This window comes from Rhopilema esculentum, chromosome 8 (genome assembly GCF_057945365.1).
Source record: "Rhopilema esculentum isolate cy_ngs chromosome 8, ASM5794536v1, whole genome shotgun sequence".
In the NCBI taxonomy this organism is placed as follows: Eukaryota; Metazoa; Cnidaria; class Scyphozoa; order Rhizostomeae; family Rhizostomatidae; genus Rhopilema; species Rhopilema esculentum.
Window position 1 is genome coordinate 9,732,508 of NC_142822.1, and position 24,739 is coordinate 9,757,246.

Consider the following 24,739-nt stretch of genomic DNA (forward strand, 5'->3'; position numbering starts at 1 on the left):
CGGAGCTTCTCTGTCAAAATAGTCTGATTACCAGGTGCAGTTTGCCACACTAAGCAATCATCTGTAATAATTGGCTGCCGCCTTGATTCATTGGTCAAAATCGTGAGAAAATACCTTACATTCACGGATGCATTTGCAATTGCGTAACGGCGGTATTGGTTGGTTTGCAAGCACTATTAAAAGGAGTGCAGTCGTAGTCAAAGCCACAAAGAGCACGAAGCTAAATGAACATTGCAAACGCCTTGAAATATATTCACAGGTTTGTATTACATGTTGTATTTGTCTTATCCAATTGAAGTATTGTCAATGCATGCTTTTATGGAAACACAGGTTCCAATATATTTGGATTTTTATATTATCATTATAATATATATTGAACTATATTAAAACATATTCTATGTTAGCCAGAAACATTGCCTTGATTTTATTTTTATATGCTAACCTCAAAATTGTCATACAAAACAAATGATATTGATTGACTTAAAATATACTGAGACGCACGAAAGACGAGAAAATTAAAGCCTAAAAATGCATTTTAAATAGCTACTTTCTTATCAAATTGTAAACACGGAAAGCATTTGTTGATTTTTTTTTCACTTTAAAGCAGCTTAGTTGTCTTATTTACTTAATAGGCAAATATATCTGCATTCCACGAAACGCATAAGTTTCTTGCTATTGGTCACTGAAGCTTTTCTATGTTGTCAGATCAACAAAACCATTTTTCACAGTTCGCATTAAAGTCTTCACTTGAAAACTACTGTATTTTATTTGATTCTTAGCAAAAAACACTAGTACAGGTTATTGGTAACTTTTCAAACATGAAACTTTGGCAAATATAGACTCAGTAATGAGGTAAATGTCGATGCTCTGTAAGAGTAATCAGTAGGGGTAAGTAATTAGCGAGCTCCAAAATCGTTATTCAAAAACAAGCAACGAAGGATTATATAGAAGCGAAAGCAAGTAATTCGCAGAAATGGTTCAGTAAAAGATAGTTGTTAGACTAGCCTGGGTTATCTATTTATATATGTATCTATTCAATCTTTTGAGAGAGAGAGAAGCGTAACACAAGATCATGCTGGTAGCTAGACCAATAACATTCTGATTCAATTTGCAAATCAATTGTTAAATGCAAAAAATCTTGCATTGTGCAAGAACCTTATCGATTGCAGTACTTCATTGTACTGAAAGGTCTATCCTGTATAAATAATTTTATATATGTATATATTATTTGGCTGTCGGTGCGCCAATAGCAAAGAAGGCCATGAATAAAAACCCAGCCATTTTTAGAGGATTAAGAAGAAGAAACAACGGCCTTCTTCTGCAGACCAGCAATACTTTATTAATGCAACATTCGCAAGACCCACGGCCATTAACTAATGCATGAAGAGGAATTAGAATGTTGACATGCATATAAAAACCTGAAAAATATCTAGACCTGGGTTGAGTGGGCAGGATTGCAAAGGAAAAACCTTTGCTCTCCATCGTCCAACTTCAGGTTGTCTTGTAACGTGCGAGAATGAAACTATGCCAACATAAAGTTTATATACCCAAGGCCAATGCACACTTGCACACTTTTTGCTTTGGGCGTAACAAATACACAATGTAATGTTACTTTAGCACTGCTACAATAAACACAAACTCCACAATCGTGCAATCTGTGCAAAAGAAGCCTAACAGACTCCAAAAAGATGTACTCTGTCATATATTGAAAATGATTAAACTTCATTTAATCAAGCTAAATATGTATAATAATTATTATTATTAATCTGACTTCTATCTCTGATTCCGGGTCATGCAAATCTGCGCGTGTATTTATCTCAATTCGGTTTCTAAAATGCTTTTGTTTCCGCGTTTACTTGTTTAGGAAGAGATGAAAAGATTTTCCACAACCACTAACAGATTATCCAAGTTGATAATTTAGTATTCTTAAAATCTATACACAATTTCTAGCCAACTTCTCGCGGAAACTTTGCGCCACCAGATTCTTAGAATTATAGCGAAAGTTTACAAATTCTGCGATAAGCTTTAAAAATTTGATTTCTGCGGAGAAGTTACAAGCAAGAACCCAAGTTTGCGTTGCCGTATCTTCTCGTGCTTAATGCAGCGGGAAAATGCAGTGAAGGAATTTATAAGTAAGGACCACGGACTACGGAGCATATCACAAACTGAGCACATATCACAGGGTCTAAAACGTTAGGGCGATTTTTGAATGGTTTTAAGCATGTTTTGGAATTGTTTTGGTGAGGGGGGTAGCTCACTCCGCTTCCATGGTACCTCTTCTTAAGCATGCTTGCATTGCTTGCAATTAGAGAAATAACATGCATCGAGGCAATTTTGCTTAAGAGCCTCTTTTGGTCTTCTGTGCAGTCAAGAGCACTAGCTATAACTAAAAAAGTTCAGTAAAGAAGATCTTAATTTAGGCTTAACTTGGCTTGCAAAAAAAGCTGCCAAGATGCTTGTAGAAATTTTTATTAACTTAACGATAGCTAAAAGACTGTTTGTAATAGCTAAACAGGCCACATCGGTGTTCCGACAACTACTCAGAGAATCATCCATGGCATCCAACGCAATAATTATTTTATAAGAAATAAGTCTTTCACATTGAATATTTGTGGTTAAAAGCATTTTAGCACCGCTCAAGAAGTGCAAGCAAAGGTCTTTGGACAAAGGTTTTCAAATAACTTAAATAGTTAGAGATATTTTTCATAAAATTCTTCAGAAAACCCAACTTGAAAACTAAACTTACTTTTTCTTTCTGTAAAGCAATCTAAATCTTTCTTATAACATCAATAATGTTTTTATCTTTGTCGCAAGAATTTGTGCGTCTCATTGCTAAGAGATGTGATAACCCCCCGATTATGAAAATTGCGCTTCAAATGACCCCCGGATTTGAGTATCTAAAACGGTAAAGCAAATCATAGAAAAAAGGTTTTCGAATTTCTTCGTGGTTTCTGCTCTTATGCTGCAGAAGGAGGATTATATATGCTTTAAAAGAATATTTTCTTTTACAAGATAAGTATGTATTTTTCTTAGATTACTGAAAGATTCGACACTAAGGTACTTCTCGGCATACGAAATCACATATAGGGTAAAGCGCCTGGATAAGGATCGTCCAAAAGGTACGTTAATACAAATCACACTCTTTTCTTCTTATAAGAACAATTTTAACACGAAATTGGTCAAAAGAACAAATTAAGAACAAGCTGAGGTTGAGCTACTGCAAAATGCATTTTTGAACAACATTTAATTTCAAAAAACGAAAATTTTTGCCGTGTGTGAGTGCTTTTTCGGTGAATATTCAAACTTTTTGGCAAATGTAGGTTGTCTCACTGACTCTGTTGGCAAATGAGGCCTGAACACCTCCCTAAAACAAAAAAGCTAGCAATCGCACTGTTTACACCCTATCAATTTAAGAACAAATCAAGAACAATCCAGCCTCAGATTTTCGAAAAAATTAAAAAAAGTCAGCCTGAACAAAAATTTACTGGTTCTTGTAAAAAGAAAAGTGCGTGACACCAAGATCCTGTACGGCTGTAATGTGTATAAGAACTTTTTGCTTGACATTTTTCTCCGTTCTGTTTCAACAGCAGAATGACAAGAGCAATGGAAACTCTTTTTGTCATCGCACTGGCGTATTTCTTACTAACAGGTGAGAATATAAACTTTTGCTTCGAATATAAACTATACACAGGAACAGATTATACACAGGACAGGAGGGGGCAATGGGGTGTAGGGATGTGGAACTCCCCAATATTTTTGTAATTCCATCGTTAAATTTCGCTCTATTCGGTAAAAATTATTTTTGGTACTCAGCAGTAACAAAATAACGCGAAGGTTTTCCATTATTTATCTTCTTTTCTTCTTCATCGTACAGCTAAAAACGAATATTGAAAATGGGCGCCTCCACAATTTTTAAGTAGCCTGATGGGTGTGGCACCAACATCCAACAAGCATCTAACACCCTCCCTTTAATCATTATTGCTTGAACCCGTCCTTGACTATACAACGAAAAAATTTTGTTCAATCAGACGCTGAATATCTTTCTGTGCAACACAATATTTATTGATAATGTACACAGTACTGAACATTTTAACGTAATTTTTGTAGAAAAGTTTTGAATGATGAAATTTTGGGGTTATTTTGCGGAATACCATTAGGAAATGGAAATTGCAAAATCTGCTTTGACAAAAAGAACAACATTTTCAACAGCTATGCCAGTGTGACAGTGTGAATTTACACAAGGAAAGCCATTTTCTTTAAAAAATGAGACTACTGTTTAATGGTCTGGCATCAGATGGTCAATGCCATATAGGCAGAGTTGTTAATGCTTTTGCGAGAAGAACAGGACACCGCAAGTTGCAACCTTCCTCTTCTATTCACCCAGTTTTTTTAACTTCCTGTTTGTTTTAGCACCAATAAGTTATTAATGTTGCTCAACTACCAAATGTCAAAGAGTTGCTTTTTAGAAAGGAAAACTTAAGATAACACGAATAAAACTACTTAATCAGTCACTAGCACACTTATATTGAAAATCAGTTGAACCGAAAATTGAAAGTACCTTTGAAAGATGGAGCAGTTTGTTAATGTGAGTATTAAGGACTGTCTGTTATTTGCAATCAAACAGAGAACTAATGGAAAGAAAATACTTTCTGCCAACGTTGAAACGGACAGCGACGAGGTGTGTACTTTCAGGTCTCACTGATTTTCTTATGTTCAAACGAATACAATATAACTCTATATTTTAATTATAATTATAAATTTGTAGCTAATGGAATGTACTTGGAAACGCCCGAAGATGCAGTTGCAAAAAGCGACGAACAAACACGAGAGACATCAATAGAAACACGAAGCATGCGTCAATGGATCCGAGTTGATAAGGTCCGGTATAACTGCATGGACTTCCGGGAGCTGTACGGATGCAGTTGTCAATTTCTGTTTTGCAACCCGGGCATCCGGTCATGTGGGTCTTGCGCAGTCGTGAAGCCGGACAAATGGAAGAACGCTGTTACTGGCAAAGATTGCATATGTTACCAGGCTTATCAGAATTATTTCTACCCGAGCTACTACAAAAAGTAATGTCTGGACGCTAGCTTGTTCCTGATTATTTTCTTTAAATAGAAGAACAAATGTCTTAATTAGCAATAACATTGGACGACACTCAGCTGATTTTGTGAAACATATATAGTGGCAAATAACTGCTTTTCTCATAAAAGAAAAGATTAAATGTTTTTGTGTTTCAATTAATTGTCTTTAATTTTTGCATCCTTCAACTGTCTGTTTTTTGCAATCAAACAGAGAACTAAAAGTTTCATCAGTGTTTTGCGTAAGAAGTTTAGTGGATCAAACGCTAAAACTTTGGAAATAAAACTCAGTTGACCAAGGCAAGATGCATGACTTAGTGAGCTTGGAGGGGGTGGGGTGGGGTGGGGTGGGATGGTGTTGGTGGTAGACGGAGCGTTGAAAAAACGAATTGAAAATTAAAATGTTTTAATTTAATGTAGCAAGAGCATGTATTTATACGAATTCAGAACTTGGAAAAGAGCTTCATACAGCACACGTCAGGGCTGTTTTTGTTAGGAAATGGTTTTGAAAATGGTAAAAAAATCAGTTTACCATGACATTTGCAACAGTTTTCTTGATTACAACAGATGGCAGATACACCTTGATTGTAACGGATGGCTGAAAAACATTTTAAAGGCACTTATGATCATTTTAAAGATTTTATTTCGTTGATGTTTTAAATTACATCTAGATCGTTGACAGCTTAAATGATGATATTTTTCAAATTTTGTGTTTCGAAAGATCAACAAGTAAGGAAACACTGACAGCTACACTGAAGGGAACGCTGAAAATCGCTGACGGAAACGCTGACAAAACGCTAATGGAAACGCTGACAACACGCTGACGGAAACGCTGCTTATCAATAGCCTAGTACATGCAATTTTCAAATGTTCTCACCAATGTATACAAGGAAAAATCCCGACAGTAACGCCGACGAAAGCGTGAAATGCTCGATCAATCAAACTTTGAACAAACTGTTTTTTAGGCGAGAAAATAACCTAATGATTGTGTTGGCTAGAGCTTTAGGCGAAATAAATTGCTAATACGAGTATAAAGCAATGGCATAGAATTTCCATGATTCTGTATAGTATATACCAAGAACTTTTGCAAGCATTGTGCTTCTGTACACAAAAGACAATGCATCTATCACTAAGCCATAAATGAAAAGGCTTTTATATATAGTGAACGTATAGAAGAGAACAGATACTCTTTGAAGAAATAACCATCGATTTTATTTATTGTGCTCATTTCATTTTAAGCGCTGTGCGAAAATGTTTCGAGCGTTACTTGGTGTTTTAAAATGTTTCAGAGCTACACCTTCACATCATATGAACACTAAATTAATATTTAATTGAATTCTCAGCTATGAAAACAGCTAACTAAAACAACATTCTCAGTTGCTCTGAAGACGACCACATACCAGTCAAAACAGGTTAGGATTAGGATTAGGATTAGGATTAGGATTAGGATTAGGGTTAGGATTAGGGTTAGGGTCTCGCGATCATCATCATGCTACCCTGGATAACCGAGTGTGGGTATAATAGAAAGGAGGTCAAAGGCGAGGAGGGTCTGCTTAGAAAGACATTATCATCATTCGCCACATGCATCCATGTACTGATGATCTTTACTTATGTCATCTTACTTTCCAAATCTATGTAAGTTTTAATTCTTCAAATGTCCACTTTATTTCCTTGGTGATCTGCCATTCTCCATTATAAAATCTGTCTTGGTTGTTTCCCTGCGTGCATCGATCTTACTCAAACGAAAGTGAGGATGTTTACTAGATGGGTCCCACGATTAATCACGATTAGTGTACCTCATCATGCTTAAACATGTGTCAGTGTCAGCCTTATGTATATGCAAGATAAATATAAAAGAATGTTTTTGGAAGAACCCAAAGTTTATTTAGGCCACTAAGTTCCCTTGGCCTTTTTCTTTCATGGATGTCAACTCAGATGATCACTATACCCACTTGGTGTCACTCAGTCTAACTAGCTTTTCTTGGTTCGCTCATCAATAGTTTTTCCATACTTTGTAGGACCACAGCTTTCTCTGTTGTTATTTTGCTGCTGTTAAGGAAAAGCTGTTAAGGCAAAGCTGTTAAGAAGAATATGACCATGATTTCACTTTGAACAAATTGGTATTCTAACATCTTTCAATCATAAGCCTTACTATATTTCCTTTGTATCTATATTCATTCATCTTTTCCACTTCTTCATAAGCAATCACAATACCTCTTGGTCTTCTTCTAGTCAAGTACCATCCATCTATTTTCCTTCCTTATTTAGGCCTCCCAGCAGAATTAAAGCCTTTTTTCTTCTCCGCAAACAATATGATACCATGTCCCCAGCGTATCCACGCATTCAATTATGTACCCGAGCTCGTCTGAGAGATCTAAAAAATGCCCTTTACATTGAGATAAAATATTAAATAATTATTCTGAGGTTATAATGAGGTTCCAAAACCGGGGGGTCTAAATTATGAAGTTACATATACTGAATACTCAAAATGCATTTAAATCAGTTTTTTATAGAAACCATATCAACAGAACAAATGATAATGCAAAATGTTTGGAAGCTAAGAAAATTGATAAAACAAACGGTTTTTGCGGACAGGAATTATTGTGGGCTCGGGTAACTTGCGCACTAAGTCTTCTAAGCCTTAAATACAATCTTACGAAATTCCCCACACACATCCTCAAACTTCAGCTGTATTATTCGTTTTATTTTCCGGTATAAATCGCAAAAGTTTTGATTTTTTTTCACTACAGTTTTTAACATGAAAGTGCCAAAATCAATCAATCAGTTGGGGGTTAAAAAACTTTCAGAAATTAATTAGCTGGAGGGGGGGGGGGCGGCAATTAGGCACCAAAGAGTAAATTTGTAGGTTTGTTCAGAATGGTGATAAGTGAAAACGGAACACTTTGTGAAACAAAAATGCCAACATTTCTATTATAAGTTGCAAATGCCCTTATACTAACAAAAGCTATTACGTCCAAATAGTGTATTGAATCAAATTGGCGTGGTGCTCTTTCTAAAGTATCTTTTGTATTCATATCTGTAGCAATGGGCAAATTCCATGCATAAATATGATTTTATGCATCAGATGATGTGATGTTGTTAGCAAAGAGGAATCTTGGCCTAGATTGGTTTTAGAAAATACCCACTTTCAGTGATTTCTTTCCAATTCCAAAAGTTGCCAAGTTTCACTGTCATAGATTTGAGTAAAAAATCCACCTTTCTCATTACGTTGAGCTTTGGTTCCCGTCGGAGTGGACACGCAGGAGCCAACCAAAGGTTTTCTATTTCCTTTCCGTTAGAAGCAGCCTAGCTGCTTATTCTCTTGGAAATCTCTTCTACTGCTGGTGTAAACAAATCTAGTGCTAATGTCATTTTCTTACAATGGCCTTTTGCTTAGTGAAGTTATGTTCTCATTTTTCTGTGCTTGCGTTGAGCCTTTAATTTTGGCAGGGGCACCTGCGCAAGAAAAGGGCAGGAGAAAACTTGGGAATAGGTCTCTAAAAATTAATCAAATCTTATTGTTTTATCCTGCTATCATGGTGCAGTATGCATCCTTGCTTTTAAATCTTTACTGGCACTATGCACTTTTGTCAAAATTTCTGCAGAAAATTCCCTGCCTATTAGCCAGTAACGCACATTATCTCATGTTGGTTTTATTAAAAATTGTTTCATTCAACAACCTTTTTCTATTCAAAATATTCAATTCAGTTCAAAGAAACTCATTCACACTCAGGTTCCGATGCAAAGCGTTCATTAATTTATCGCTTTTACCAAGTTTCTCGACAATCACAACCCAATTACTTGTTATATTACCAAATTAATATGTAAAAATGAAGTATCACTGACTACATAGATTGAAAGGCAGGATCCAGAACAAATTTGAAGGAGGGGAGATGGTAGAGGGGGCGTTTAAAATTGAAGTAGAACGCTGTATACAAAATTTTAGACCCTAATTACTGACAGAAGGCTCTCTATTCTTTTTCTAAAGAATTTTTCAAAATAATTGTGCCAAAACAATAATATTTAGTCTGAGCATGCCTGAAGGCATCTTATTAAAATTTCTCTCCTAATAGATAAATTTTCCGGCTGAAAATTCGCTGCTCCTCCATAATGGCTCCGACTCGAAGGGTCCGGAAAGTCGAATTTTGGGGGCCCAGCAGATTTGCCGCTTTGGTTTAATCTTTAACTGGGATATGGCTGTATAGTTACACAGTACTTTAATGAATGCGCCTATAATTCAATAGTACGTCTTTACTGCAAAAAAATAAGATTGACTGTTCAGAGCTTGATGAAGGCATCCACTATGGTTGGCGACAGAAAATGTTTCGCAACTATGACATTCTATTCAAGAGATAGCCGGAAATGGGTCTGGGGTATTTACAAAATCGACAGAGAACCAAGAATCCTAGGCACAAGAGACAGATATTCTATCACAATTATGCTCCACAGTTCTATTTGGTTTGATATATGACAAAACGATTGGACAACTTTTTAGCGCAAGAAATTGAAAACTGTTTGAATGAAGGCAGGGAGTAAAGAACACAGCCTTATGGACGCCTTAGTTATCTTCCAAAACGTGAACTTCCTTTTCTAGCAAAACATGATCAATTTTTGGAATAAACAACTTAACTTTGAGTTACTCCTTGAAATAAATTAACCTAAAGATCTCATAAACTTTTCCATCTGATTCTCATTCTTCAAAAGGAGCGCACAATTTCCAAAAAGGTCGCCAGACAGTTGGAAAAGTCGAAAACAGCCCATGGTAGGCTGTTCACGGAAGGTAGAAAAAGGGTGGGGGTTGCTCTTGGGCCTGGTGCAAATAAAGGGTCCATAAAACTGCTGAAGCAGTGCTCTTTCGTCTGTTTTAATTAACCGAGATCGATATTTTGGTGCAGAACAAAAACATGTTAAAATATGACCTGGGTTTCTTTCTGTGTTCAAGCACTAGAGTGACACATTGTGCTTTGTTTGCATGCGGCATGATTTCAACTTAATTAATTTACACCATCAGATCAAAAGAGTTAGCTAGGTCAGTAACTATTTTGCCAATCTATTTTGATGATGGCTGCTTCATAAAAACCGATATTAAAACTTATTTAATTGAAATGTTTATCTCTTATTTGCAATCAATTTTTCGGCAGTACAGAATTAAAAAAATGGCCTTGAAAAGCAGTCATTTTAAAACATGTTTAAGCGTTTTATTTGACACTCTTCAAAAAATGAGCATCAGAATATAGATCAAAAAATTCTATGCTAGGAAATAAATATATCCATTTGTGGATCAAAATAGGCAAATCAGAAACGGAGCACAATTCATGCCGCTGGCATATTGAAAATGCTAACAATGGAATCGAATGGTAGGTTGAAGTCTTCTTCTTCTGTAATAGGCCTGATTGGGCTACAAATATCGAAGCGAAATGTGCTGGAGAAAATTTAGAATTTGGACTTGCAGCTGAGAGATTGGGCCGACAAGGTTATGTCTAGGGCAGAGAACATTTTGACTATCAGCCACTATAAACAGAGACTTTAAAAATGAAATTGATATATTTCTTGGGAAATCCATTAAAATAGCTTTTCAGCACGGATTTAAAAGCCATTCAAATAAGTGCAGCGATGTTATTGAAAATGTCTTGGATATCTATTCGTTGGAAGAGAAAAGCAATCCCAAATAGCCTTGTCGAGACAGGTGCAACAACTGAATGCAGCAGTAGATCAAGAGACTATGGATTTCCTGACTAATGTCCCTGCAGATGCAACATTTGAAGCTAATTTAAACATTGCTAATGTCCAGCTTCCTCAAAACGATTATCACATCCAAAAGGTTGCCAAGACCTTTAAAATGGAAACAGGTTGAGGGAATTCAAAGTTGCAGATTAGTGTACAATATTCCACATATTGTATATTCCTATCTTCCTATATTCATACCTCAAAAACAGATTCCATATTAAACTTTGCTTTTTAGACGGTTCATTTATTATCAACATAACTTTATGTTATGCTTATCATATCTTACCTACAAGAAAACAAAGACTTGCCTATTGAGAATGTTACCAATGGAGTCCTAAGGTGAGCATTGGTAACCATTGGTAACATTCTCAATAGGCAAGCGGCACTGATTGGGCAGCCTCAACAGTCATGCGCTTGCGTTTCTGATTGCCCTTTTTCGATCCACAACTGGGTACATATATTTCTTAGCGTAGAGTTTTCGATCTATGTTCTGACGTTTTAGACTCTGAAGAGTGTCAGACGAAAAGCTGTAGTTTACTAAATGTTTGCTTTTTTCAAAACCATTACCAAGAAAATTCGTGAAAATCCATCAATATGATTAGTTGGTTGGTAGAATCACAACAATTGGCGTAAACAATTGAAGGCATTATGTCTAGTCAGTCAACCGTTCAGTGTTATTAAATGGCAAGTAAAATGCTTTTGGATATGGTGCCTCTGAGACAATAGAAACGTTTACCAGTCTCACTTTTTGCCGCGGTATAACCCTCCCCGAATAGGATCTGTTGGAAAATTTCCCAGCATTAAATGTAGGGACCCAAATGTCAAAGTTGACGACATTATGAAATCATATAAGCCAATTACCATCTTTCGAAAGTGTCTTTTTGCTAGAACTACGAGGCTCTTTAAACTTCGCAGCATTTCTGGCAAAAATAAATGATGCCAACAAATCAAATGCGTACATTCTGCTTAGACATCTAATTCATTGAGATCTCTTCGGTATTTTTTGCTACCGAGTCAAATTTGTTACAAAATAGTGACGCTTTGCCTTTCCAGTATTAAGGTGTTAATGTGAAGGGGGCAGGAGTTATGAACTTGGGCTCTATGCATTCTGTAGTTTCACTTAGTTGAGAAGACAGCAAACAATGAAGCTCATGAAAATACAATAGAAATAGAAAGGTGATTACTATGAAAAATTCAAACCTTATTCCTGATGTTGACAGATCCATAGTTCTTTCATCGTCGCGAATCTTGCAAACTTCTCAAGTGAAATATCGAATGCATGAAATATTTGGCAGTGCATAAAATAGCTTGAAAATTTCGATATTGAATATTATCTGCAAACTAGGTAGGCATTGTGCAGTGTTGATTCCAGAAATACAGGCTGTTGGTTAATTGTAGGGCCTATATACAGGCTGGCAAACGTGTTCTATGAGAAAGAAAGAAGACAAACGAGGCCTTCTTATACCCGAAGGGAATACACGCTTTCATGTGCATTTTCATGCACATGTGGATAAGCAACAATGATGTATTTCTAAAGAAATTTAACTTAACTTCTGCAAAGAATTCAACGACGTTAAAGAAAAATGGCGGATAAAGAGCAAAGTTCTTTTAAAATAGCTCAATTGTTGCAACGTCCAGGGAAAACTGTTTGCCTGAAATCATCAGTTGCCAAACAATCATTCTGTAGTTGTTTTGTCTTCCTAAATCACGTTGAAACAAAGTTTATCAAGTCTTGGAAACCAGGAACGCCTGCACCAGATTAAGGCAGGAGGGACAGTGTTGGTGCTGAGAGCAAATTGTAGAATTTTTCTACTAGCATAATCAAGTATTCCTGATGGGGGAAGGGGGCGAAGGGGGTCACATAATAAAATATTAACATTGATATGTGCCACCCGTACAGCTGGGTTTTTTTACCATATTTCATCCAATCGCTAGCTTTGTCAGGCAAGTAATTTTCTAGTTTTGATTGACTAGAAAGAGCAATGTAAAAGAATAAGAATACAATGTAAAAGAATAAAAATACAATGTAAAAGAATAAGAATACAATCACGTGCAAAGGCTTATAACCGACCCCCATCGGTCGTCTATTTCTGGCCTGCCTGGGCTACTTTGATTTCCAATCATCTAACAGGAATAAGTTCTCCAGTTGCTTTCAATTCCCATCTCTGGTTTTTTGGGAATTTTACAAGCTCTCAAAGTCAAATTTTACAATTCAATTGCAGTATTTCAGTGGCGTTGCTGTTAGTTGTGCCGAGCTCTAAGACCCTGAGGAAAACCTGTAAAGCGTGCGAGCAGAACATACTGCGACCGCGCCCTTTAGAATAGTTAAAAAGCTATTTCAAAATTATTGCGTGCAGTCACTTTTTTTCGATTGGTTAAGTCGTGAACAATTTTTTTGCAGACTCAAAGTATTTTTGATTAAATCCATTTTAATAATGGAATTCATTACTTTTCGAGGCCCCCTAGGCAACAAGGAGCTGGGGCAAATATGCCCCCTGCCCCATCTCGCCGGCTCTGCTAGCGATTGGTGCAATAAGCAAATTGCCACTTAAAAAATTCAGGAATATAATTATTTTCATAACTGTCAAAACATGCCTGTCAAAAATATTTGCAATATCCAAATCCCTGTGCCTTGTTTTCTTTTAATATTTCCTTTCCAAAATGCCACTTGTCTCTCTATCTCTTCATCCTGGAAAAAGGTTGACCGTTAGGATAAACATCATAAACATGTCAGTAAAAACTCACTACTCTCTTGACAATACGTCGCTTGACAATGAAATGGCTTTTATAGATTTGAAGTTGGAAAGGGGATTGTTGAATTTGACTTTATAAGTGCCGTTGGAGCTCTAAGACATTTTGCAGTGATTGCATCACAAATCTTTATTTTTCGTCTATCAATACCATTATTACATCAAGAACAAATGTAAGTGCAATCTTAATTGTTTAAGTTTTCATATTTTTAATTCTTATAAACAAGATATTAAAAGTAATTGCATTGTCACCCTTAACCTAAAGAACTGCTCGGAAATCTTTATTCTAAAGTTTGATGTTTTATTGACACAGATAAATAGAAATAACTCCTTGTGTCTTATTAGGTGTTCTGTTTTAAGTTACATCATGTTCTGTTTTTGTGTTTCTAAAAATAAGCTTTTTAGCATTTGATATTAAAGAAACCTTCAAGTCAATTTTGGCATTTAAATCAACAAAAATAACGAAACTAAGTGCGAAAAGTGAGTTTATATTTATGAAATTATAACTTTCAAAAGTTTGTGGGTATAACAAAAAATGGAAAGGAAAGGTCACCAAGACACTAAAGAAAGTTCTTGCAAGCATTTTGGAGGCGTTGCTAGGTTAAAAAGCCTTATCTTTAAGCCATTATAGATAGGATGCCTTCAAATAGGCATAAGCGGGTTTAGGAAACGAAAGAGATGTTTACCAAATAAAAACAACTGGCTCTTATAATGGAAAAGATCTTGTAGATCCTGAAAACTATTTACATTAACTTTTATACGAACTACTTACAGTGATTTTAATCTTTATCACAATTGACTAAGGATAAGGGTTTATTATAAAGATAAGGATAAGGGATTAAGGATAACGAAATCCCGCCAACATTGTAGTCTTTTTTTTATTATCAAGATGGTTGCCAATACACCCAGAAAAGAGGCTAGGGGGTAATGGCTGCATCTATTCCTTGTAGTTTTGCAGGGCTTGTAGATTTTGATCTAGAATTTTCCTACAAAGACAGGATCGTCGGAGTAGATTAAAAGCGTTAGTGTGTCTCTTTCAATGATTACCAACATGTTGTTCTATTATGGACTTGAGAAGATGAATAGACCCTTCAAGATGTCACACTTCCTCTCTTTCAATTGCCTTTGATGTACGCGGAGACCTCAGGTACCCCGTGGTTAAGAACGTGAGGGCTTGAGGGGTGGTCGGGTTTATCGTGGGTATTGTAATAAGCATTCCGAATTTTAAAAAATTAGTCAAATGTTTTAATAATCGAAACAGGAGGGTTGAAATAATGAACAGGAAAAGAGGTCTTCAAAAACCCGAAGAATATGCTTGGTTGGGGCAGTAATTCCACTCCTTGGGGGGTAGTTATCTTGAAATTCTTTATTAAGGCAATTGGCATCAGAGAGGGTATCAATTTACCGCCATGGGCATTTTTTGACGCGTGTAGAATTGTTCCTATCTTCCAAAAGCAAAAAATATCAATAATATTAGCGAAGACACATTTATACTAAAGATGGTATATTGTGTTTGGCATTCACATTTTTTTGCATGCCTAGCTACAGGAAGTATCCAAAATCCTGTTGATGATTGTAAACTCTTGTTGACATAATGGTAGGTAATTGGTATTTGGAGTAAATATAACGAAAAGTAGGTAGGTATAAAATAATGGCTTTTGCTAGATAAATATCCAACTTAGCTACAAGCTTGAGAGGTAGAGCAAATAGGCCTACATTGTGCATACTTGCACAAAATTGCTACATTGCAGCTACATTTTTTCGATTTTTATCTTTGTTGCATCTCAGCTTCAGGAAAAAAGAGAAAAAAAGATTATCCTTGAGGCCTTGTATTTCCTTGGTAAGTGCCTTGTCAGGTGAGATAACTATTTACTTCTCTAGTTCTTTTATTGCATTGGTATGCTTAAATGTATCACGTTACCAAGGAGAAAGATATTTGGCTTCATTACTGGATATACCACAGTATTAGATCCAGTAGGGCACTTGATCTAGCTGGTGTCATGTTCCTGCATTTAAGAATACAATGATGGTTTTTGATTCACTTTCTTATCTGGTAATGTTAGGGAAAGGTCCGGGTGCCTGTATCAAAGTCCTGTATCAAGACGGTAGAAGAGGGAGAGGCATTAAGAAGAAAGGAGGGAAAGATAAAGTTTGTTGACATTTTTGCAATAAATACATGTTTTAAGGGTCTTGGTAGCCTTTGATCTGGGGGGAATGGCGACAGATTTTTTGAATATGGCAAAGGGACTTGGAAAGGGTATGTACTGGAAGAGTTGCTTTTGATGCAAGAAAATCTTGGATATCCTGCTACCACTGTAAAAACCTGATTACTTATCTTATCTAAACGATACTCTATCATAATCAATATCGTTATTATCTACTGACGTCTCGTCGTTGCAGTTAACTTCTGTCCTACTTTCCGGTATCATAGTTTGTAACAAGGTTCCGTTTTGTTCTCTCGTTTCATTTCTATTTACATTCTTATAATTTTGTGGCATTAACTGCTTTTTGTTTAACGTTTCTGCTGAAGAGCTCTTTTCAATATCCGAATTATTTTTGATTTGAGAAACAGAGCCGAAATATTCCACTTCATTCATCGGTGGAGTGCGTATTGTATCCAATCTGTTGTCAAAGGTTTCGTTGTCTAACCCCCTGCCATCTGATCTCGTATCATCTCCATCTTCAGTGACTTGAAGCTTTATAACCGGGTGTATTCTCTGGCCTCCTGATCGGTTTCTTCTCCTTCCACTTGGTGGTTTCTCAGCAATCGACCCATTGGGCTTGGTGTGCCCATCGCACTTCTGTTCTACGTTGCTATCTGAACTTTGCGTTTGATTCTGCTCTTTTTCATCGGCTTCCTTCTGATTATCAACCGGCGACTCTGCCTCGGTTGTTCCAGTGATGTTTGATGTTCTGGTAAGAGAATCGCGTTGCTCCTTCTCACTGTCACTTGATAGGCCAGTGACACCCGTGCTTCGTGACCTTAGAACCCTTCGTGAATTCCTAACAACTCCACCTGCATAGAGTGAGTGCCTGTCACGACGATATCTGAAAAGGAGAGAGAAGTGAGTTTATAAAAGATGTATTTTGAATGAAAGGCCAAGGTGCATGGTTTAGCAGGTTTCTCCAGCGATGGGATAGTGTCAATGTTGGGATATTTTTCTCTCTTTTCTGCAATGTTGAAAGTTCGCGTATTGTTTAATCTACGATGTAATATGGCCTCAAATCATTAAAAATTAAATTTTGCACCTTGACATATTTTTAAAAACTTATATCAAACCATCATCCAACCTTTGTAGTCTATTTTTGGACGAAAGGCGCGTTAGTGTGATATTTTTTCCCTTTTTTGATGTTGTTATAATTGATTCGAGATTAACCGATCTTAGGTGCAATTAACTCGACGTTATCATTTTGCAAATTTATTCTTCTCACAGCCAATTTCTTAGGTGTAAGACCACATTCTTCAGGTTTAGATCATGTGAACTCATTTAATAGCAAGTGAAAGAAGATCGATAAATAGATAAACTTTGGATTCCTTTTGGTTCCTTTTCGTTCAATCTTATGTTCAGGAACCGGTGTACATACACTTTCCTAATCTTCTATTTTTGCTGTTAAAGATACTATTTCCCATCAGCCAAACGTTTAGAGTTAAGAATAGGCTCTGCAGTGCGTTTTGAAAGCTTTGAAAACTAGGGCCTGCTTACATGAAGTGGGGTAGCCCACTGCATTGGGCTTGTTAACACAAGTTGGATCCGTGCTTTCTTTACATTTCTTTGTTCTCTGTATTTGCGTTTACGTTGAGAGTGGGCCAGCCCGCTAAGATGAGATCCGCGAAAAGGACAGGTGGGATCTGCGTCAGGTGGGATGGAAATTATCCATGTAAACGTAATTAGGTGGGCTGGCCCACTCACTGAATATCAATGCGCTTGCGTAGAGGAAGTTGGTGCCAAACTAAACCAAATCATAATGTCGTATGAATTGGCAGCAACAGTTTGGGCTCTTCTGCTAAAACCGTAGCAAAAGCGTAGAAATTCTTCAATTGAATAACACCAATATTTTGATCGCATACTTTTGATAGATCGGACACAAATTCAGAATTCCGTGTACGAATCCGAGCATACTGGCTAGTTTGAGGGTCAGAAAAGAAATCAAATTGTTATTCGCCATTGTTGAGGAAAACTGATGTTCATTATTGTGGCTAAAAAACCTCATTTACAATTTTCAAATAAGAGGCCACCCCACCTAAGTGGGATAAATCGTGTCCTTATGTAAACAGTTGCGGACACAATCTCACCTGCAAAAACTAGCCCACTTCATGTAAACAGGCCCTTAGTCTTACGCTGCCGATTGGATACATAGCAATAGGTCTATTGTTTAGTGCAACCAATGGGAAATTCAAACGACCAGCGAAGTCTGTTTATCCGTACGGGATAAGAAGGGTTCGTCAGATTTCTCCTGCGCAGTCAAGTTCTCGCTTTGCATCTCAGAGACTCTGCCTTACGCAATTAACATAAGTTCTGTCTACAAGCTCTGTCTATATGAATGCAAGCTTTTGAATTAAAAAGGATAAGAATTGTTTTACCCTTCGTCTGGATGAGAGTAATAATTCTCTTAATTAAAAGCCAGTTTTGATAATGACTTCCAGAGTCTATCTTTTCAAAAGCAAAGATTCTAAAACACATTGTTTCAACGAGGATTTAGAAAATTCAAAATTGTCTCCATGTTGACGTGGTCTTAATTAGATAAGAAGCTTCTGGAAGAAACTTGACTTTAAGGGTCCAACAATCACATTGAACAGCGATGAAAATTTGCCTATTCCATCTAATTATCTGCCAACTGCGAAATTGACTATCGCAACATCGAATCTCGTGATAATAGCGAATTTGTAGGCCTTTCAAGACGACATAATGAGAAATAATCGTATGCAGACTCACCTTTTAGCTACAGACAGATTAGCTTCACCTGCCCCGGAATTATTATCATCACTTCCACTCCCGTTTTCTTCTTCGCTGCCATCGAGGTCGGGCGAATGGCTTGAATTCGTGTCTGCCATCAAAACATTGGCAGCACCCACCAATGCATTGTGGGATTTCTTTGGCAGTTTTAGCCGTGCTTGTGCGTAGGAGTAGAACAATGAAAAGTTGTTACCTGCGAAGGACAAGCAGGATAATTATACAATTGCTGATGGATTCTAAACAAAGAAGTCTATTTTATATGATATCGAATACACAACATTCAAAAACATAAACCTAATGGTATAGTTCGATTTCATTTAACTACATTTAACTGTGCTTTTCAATATCCTGACATTGAATTGGGCACGAATTACACAAACCACGCAGTAAATAGAAATTCGCACGGAATTTAGTTCTGTCTAGTAACGACTTCTATAATCTTAATCAATTTGGTCCTCTTTTTCATAGTCAAGAAATCTGCAAATGACGTCACTTTGGAGAATGAGTAAAGGAAATAACGTTTTATCTTTTTTGCGGCTAGGTAGCTAGTTTTAATGCCTTCAAAGTTTGAATTAGAAAAAAAAACGTAAAATGCATCTGCTTCATGTAAATACACCATAAAATTCCTGGTATTGTTTTCAAAATATGTCTTAATTTGAATCGTTGGACACAATGGGTGTTTAAAATCATTATGTTTTTTTAAAAGAATTACTAGTGTATTGATTGCAGTTTAGCGAGCATGAAATAATAACATGATCGTTATTTTGATCAACTTAGTTTGATCCTTCCATTAACAAACTATAATAGTAAGTTCAATAAAATTTGCAGCTGATTAAATCCAACGTGAAATATATATTTCTGAAGCAAGAAATCGATAAATTATTCATGTCACAAGAATTTAACAAATAAAGTCTACTAAAGAATTTACCAAATAACAAAGTACTAAGACTAGAGCTAAAACATTTAACTAAAATAATATCAAAAAGATAACTGCAATAAAAAAGTACATCAAAAAATTAACATATATTAACATATTAAATTTAAAAAGAATCTTCTTTATCTATCGGAAAGATAAAACATATGTGTGATTCATTGAATTAAATTTGCAGTTTTCACATCTTTGCGAAAGGCAATTGCATTATTGAGCTTCTTTTTGCATACGATATTAAGATTCTCTGCAGGAAATTGAGCAGCAAAACTTTGACTCGTCCGTTTCTTTGAAAATGGGCACCGCACAGTTTAAGTGGATTAATGTCCTGCTTTCAGGGTGAGAAAATGATACAAAGAAGATTTGTTTGAGAGCTCAACTTCATAGCAATGCCTTCACAGGCCATAAAGCATTTTTGATATGTTACAAAAAAGTTTTGTTGTACACGTAAATTAGAGTTCTAAGAAGCATAAACAAACATTTCAAGCAATCTGAATAATATGCAACATTTATGACATCTTCATTCTGAAAACAACGAAACTCACTTGGGTCATTTTCTACGGAATGCAATATTGATGAAATTTTCGCAACAAAACGTGTTTAGCAAGTTCACACGTGATATTGCTTAGTTTTTTAATTCACTCGGTGAACTTGCAATTGATTGAAATTGTGCCGTAAATTATTTGATTTCATCAGATTAAGGAAGGCTGTTGAAATTAAATCTAAAGTAATGAATATTGGTTAACGAAACCTGAAGGTGTTATCTCACTAAAAGGCCATCGACAGTTACTGAAGTGGCTAAAGCCATTGGTTAATCAACATTAGCCAATCAGTAAGCGTGACCTATACGCTTCTTGATTGGCCAATATTGATTGACAGATGTCTTTAACGAAGAGTACTTTTGTCCTTAAAAGGAGAAACCTTTACGTTTAAAAGCTGTTATTCTGTCTATTAGCTTCCATACTGTGTATAGTCTTTGTCCTTACGCATTTCACGTGTGCCTTCTCTTGCTTTGCCGTTTAAGCCCAAAACCTAATATACTTGTTCCGAATATAAATTTCCGATGTAAAAATATTTCAAGTATGTAAAAGTATATTGCATTTTATTCACATCTCTTCAGTCCAATGACAGGATAGAATCAAACAGAAAGACTAGGACTTTAATAGTTTTCATAGATTAGAATGTTTTGTAAAAGGTTTAGAAATGCCGTCATACGTAAAAATGGATGTCTTGATGAAAAATTCACCAGTAAGGAAGACTTTTGCTCCTTTCATACTGACGAAATTTGGTCACCTAAATTCTCATTGGTTGGATTATACAATAGGCTATTGTTTTGTCTTGCAAATTGGCAATGTGGGAATAATTCTCAGTTATGTCTGGTTGCAAACGCGGCTCAGTGCCGCGATAGGTAGGCTCCAAGGGGAACACAATGCCTTGATAACATTATCATCCTGGGATTTCCGTTAGTTCGCAATAATCAACTTACCTATTATGGAAACAGGAAGGGCAAGAATAAGCAAACTGCATGATGCACAGAATGCGCCAAATGCTTTTCCGAAAGTCGTTTTCGGTGCCATATCTCCATATCCAACTGTAGTCATGGTGACAATGGCCCACCAAAGGGATTCTGGTATAGTTTTAAACTTTGTGCTTGGATCCTGTAATACAAAAAAGGTGAATGAAATAAAATAATATACTACAATATATTCCTATAAATGTTTTGTATGTCCATGATTTCTCCTTATACTTAAGATTCTGTGTTTTCTTCTGACAGATTGTCTTAGAGCTTGCAATTTTTCAGGAAATTCTAAATCTTTTATTATCATCCATTCTGTTCTATCTCTTTCATCATATACGTCTCAAAATGTTGAATAAGTCTGTAAAATCAGACATCATTGACAAATAAATACATCAATTAGCAATATCCTCAAGTATCATTCTAAAGGGCCCAGATATCTTTTAACAAGGCCACTTCACTAGGTCGTCAATATAGATTGTTGTTTATTGCCTCTTAATGCCAAAGAGTAGGGCCTCTTTCCACACTGTATCCGAGGTGTTTTGCAATTAAAAACGCCACGCTGTGCAGTAAGTTCTTGGTCTCTGTGTCACTCTACGAGGAGCTCTAGCATTGAAAGACACAAAACGGGTATAAGAGTGCCTTGCACAATGGCTTTCGGCTGGTCAAAAATAGACAACCAGTGAGACTCGGTTGTGTGACTTCGCATGTGATCGTTTTTTTCTTTTGTGTTGTTCTTTTTGATGAATCCGTAAAAAGGTGGTCGTCGGAAAACAGGCAATGATTAGCTGTGAGACGTTTTCAAAGCTTGATAAACTCCGTTCAAACAAAGTAGGAACAGCACAAAACAACGGAAAAGAGTAGCAATGCTTTCCACCTCGTAATAGCATGCTCTCATATTTCAAAGAACGTTGAAATTCGAGCTTTTAACAAAATTTTCATCCATCGTGTGTCTTTAGGATTAAGTGGAAACGCATTTTAGGCCAACTTTCTGCAAAAGACGCGTTTGTGAAAGCAGATTAAGAGTTTTCTGCATTATTTAGAATTAAAAAGGGATCATTGAGTAATTGTAGGCCGCTACTCAATAAGCCTCTTTTTAATATTTTATAATTTGCATGAATTATGCCTGATATACTATATTCGATATTTTAAATATGCTTGCGAATGCGAAAGACGTCAAAACGTAGTTTTCCCTCAGAGCGAAGTGACGACAAGACTATTTATGCGTGGTTGTTTTAAACTCTAAAATGAAATTTCACCTGTTTCAAGTTTCGGTAAATGACTTTAGCTTTAAGAATTTAAGAATTTTGGCTGCCATAACAGTAAATTGTTTTTGCTTTAGATTCCTGCCTGTCATAACAATTTTTTGAGCTGTTCAATGATAAACATTCAAGCATCTGCGACGACAACCTAGATTAAATTAACCCGAACTAAGTATGGATTAAACATCTGAAGATTTAGAACTCTCGAATGCGATTAAAACTTTTCTGTAACCATGAAAAGGGTGTGATAGCAACCATAAGAAAAGGAGAAAGCAGTTTGCGTAGTATTGCATGAAAAATTTACCGAAATATATCTATATTACAATAATGTCATGCGATTTCTAGTCAGCTTTGTATCTGCTTTATAATCATGCTCCAGTCCCTCTTTTTGCTTAAGAGCATAAGTGTTATTAGTATTAGATCAATAACATAACAATACCAAGCAGCGAGAGTCATAGGTTTATCCTTTAACACAATGAAAATAAACTGTAAAATAACGTTTGGATGTTCGAGTATAATCTGTTACTTTGAGGTATCTTCAAAGTTCGAAGACACATTAGCCATCACGTTGCCAAACAAGACTAGCAAATCTAATATAAAATAATATTCATCAACAATTGTGCAATAAACACCAAAATAATCATCATTTCTTCACAATGTCAAATATCCGAGTATGCCATGTTTTTGCTTCAAACTTAGCAGTATCAAAGACTTATTCAAAACTGTAAAGAATAAATCATCTGAGAAATTCCATCTTGAAGTATAAAAACGTGCAGACGAGTAAAAGGCCTACCTGTCTCTCACAGAAGTGTACAATGGTTGCAAAGAGGGTGACTGGTATCATCAGCATCATAAGAAGCAAAATGATCTCCTTTGAGCTTGCTATCATCGTATGCTTTAAGACTTCGAGGCCTGATGATAGGCGAAAGAATCTAAAGAGACGAAATAGCCTAAACGCAGCAATCATTTCGATTTCGTCGCTCAGTTTGCCGTCATTTTTCAATGCTAGATATATGAACTGTGGGATGAACGTCAACATTGATATGACATCAATCCAGTTGATTACTGAGACGAAGAATCTTTTTCTTGTGGGATGGTAGACGAGTATTCGTACAATTATCTCGAACAAAAACCAAGTAAAGCAGATTAAGTCCATTATTCTCACCACTAGGAACATAGTCTTTGCAAATTCGCTGTTCTTCTCAAATTTGTATTGCAAAATTGAGTGCATAAAGATTGAGATCACAGAAACGATTATGAAGAAGAGGGAAAATGACGTCCAAACCTGGAATAAACGAGATTTAGATTGAAGTCTGATAGTACGAAATTCAACATTCTTCATTTTTCATTCAATATTCATTTATTTAAAGATGCTTAAAAAATTCAAAGAAATAAAGAAATAATTTCGCTTGATATCTAAATTCACAGTCCTTTGTAATCTTTATTGACAGTCAAAGAATATTGTTAAAAGAAAGTTTGATTTGAACAAGCATTGCTGGATAAGCGAATTGGTCAACAGCATCTTTAATTTTTGACTGCACTTAAGTAATATATCCTAAGAAAAACAGGAAAACCCTAATCTCCTAGACAAGATGAAAACAAAGCTTGCATGATGGATATTGAAAGATTTAGAAAGTATGATATGTATTTTCGTTTATGTTCTTAATTGTTAGCTCAAAACATTGTTTACGCTCAGCTGTATAGACGCGTTGCGAAGCCAGGCTAAATCTTTTAACTTTTTTACAGTGCATTTCTCTTTGGCTGCCATGGTGATAACATCAATAATTATAATTTTGGTGATTACCACCAAGTTCTTTGCTTAACGATATCTTATTTGTTTTCTTCTCAATTGAATAAATAAATCTGACGCTATTAGAAATCTAAATAACACTGCATTTACAATTGAAGTGTTTTCAAAACTTTCTGCTAAGGGTAAGCCCGCAGCTTGGTAATAACTTCATCCGGCATCTTGACTTTACTTAGCAAGTCTATGGCAGCTGTCAAATTCTCAATGCATTAGCAATCCTTCTTATTTGCATCTTTTCAAGTATTGTTGTGAATCCAATATAATTGATTGCAACTTCAAAATTCATCTCTATTCAAACTTCAAAATCAAACTTGCGCTCTAAAAACCAAGTTTCAATTGAAATAAATATACTCTTGATCTTTGCAGTCGCTTACGGTTAAAACCAAGCTAATTACCTAAGATGAAAATCTGCCAGAAGGAAGCCAACATTTTTAGATATTGGGTATACTGAATATTATTTTTGGGTTATTTTCAGCATAATTGGACCTGACTCCTTTAACTAATACTATCAAATATCAGATTTTTTCAGCTTTCAAATATCATAGTATATTTCGAACTCAAAATTTTTATCAGTAGTCATACATTATTAGGTATCTATCACCATCAAATAATAAACATTACCTATCAATTACTTGCACGTACCGTAATACCATCCATGTATTAATGTTAAAGATAAATAATACTGTTGAGTAAAAGATATTGTCTAGCAAGAG

At 35.9% G+C, this 24,739-nt stretch overlaps 2 protein-coding genes across 11 annotated transcripts in view; one reads left to right on the plus strand and one right to left on the minus strand.

Annotated features, from left to right (window-relative positions):
• Positions 1-72: 72 nt before the first annotated feature.
• On the plus strand, positions 73-5,240 carry LOC135694881 (uncharacterized). Of its 4 annotated transcripts, none has more exons than XM_089109733.1 (4): positions 153-259; positions 3,034-3,119; positions 3,591-3,649; positions 4,766-5,240. In XM_089109733.1, exons 3-4 carry the CDS (start codon positions 3,592-3,594, stop codon positions 5,074-5,076), a joined length of 369 nt encoding a protein of 122 aa, XP_088965859.1. In that variant the 5' UTR covers positions 153-259; positions 3,034-3,119; position 3,591; the 3' UTR covers positions 5,077-5,240. The 4 variants fall into 4 exon arrangements, with proteins under 4 accessions (XP_065069829.1, XP_065069828.1, XP_088965859.1 ...); XM_089109732.1 differs by having other exon boundaries at positions 154-259; positions 3,588-3,649; XM_065213757.2 differs by lacking the exon at positions 3,034-3,119 and having other exon boundaries at positions 73-259.
• A 9,022-nt stretch (positions 5,241-14,262) lies between these two features.
• Positions 14,263-24,739, minus strand: part of LOC135694975 (potassium voltage-gated channel protein Shaw) — an 82,774-nt gene continuing 72,297 nt past the window's right edge. For all 7 annotated transcript variants that reach the window (XM_065213888.2, XM_065213887.2, XM_065213886.2 and 4 more), the window contains 4 exons: positions 23,013-23,504; positions 20,928-21,099; positions 18,493-18,706; positions 14,263-16,606 (listed from right to left, as the gene is read on the minus strand). In XM_065213888.2, coding sequence (XP_065069960.2) covers positions 15,895-16,606; positions 18,493-18,706; positions 20,928-21,099; positions 23,013-23,504 — 1,590 coding nt within the window. In that variant the 3' untranslated portion in view covers positions 14,263-15,894. The remainder of the gene's footprint in view (positions 16,607-18,492; positions 18,707-20,927; positions 21,100-23,012; positions 23,505-24,739) is intronic.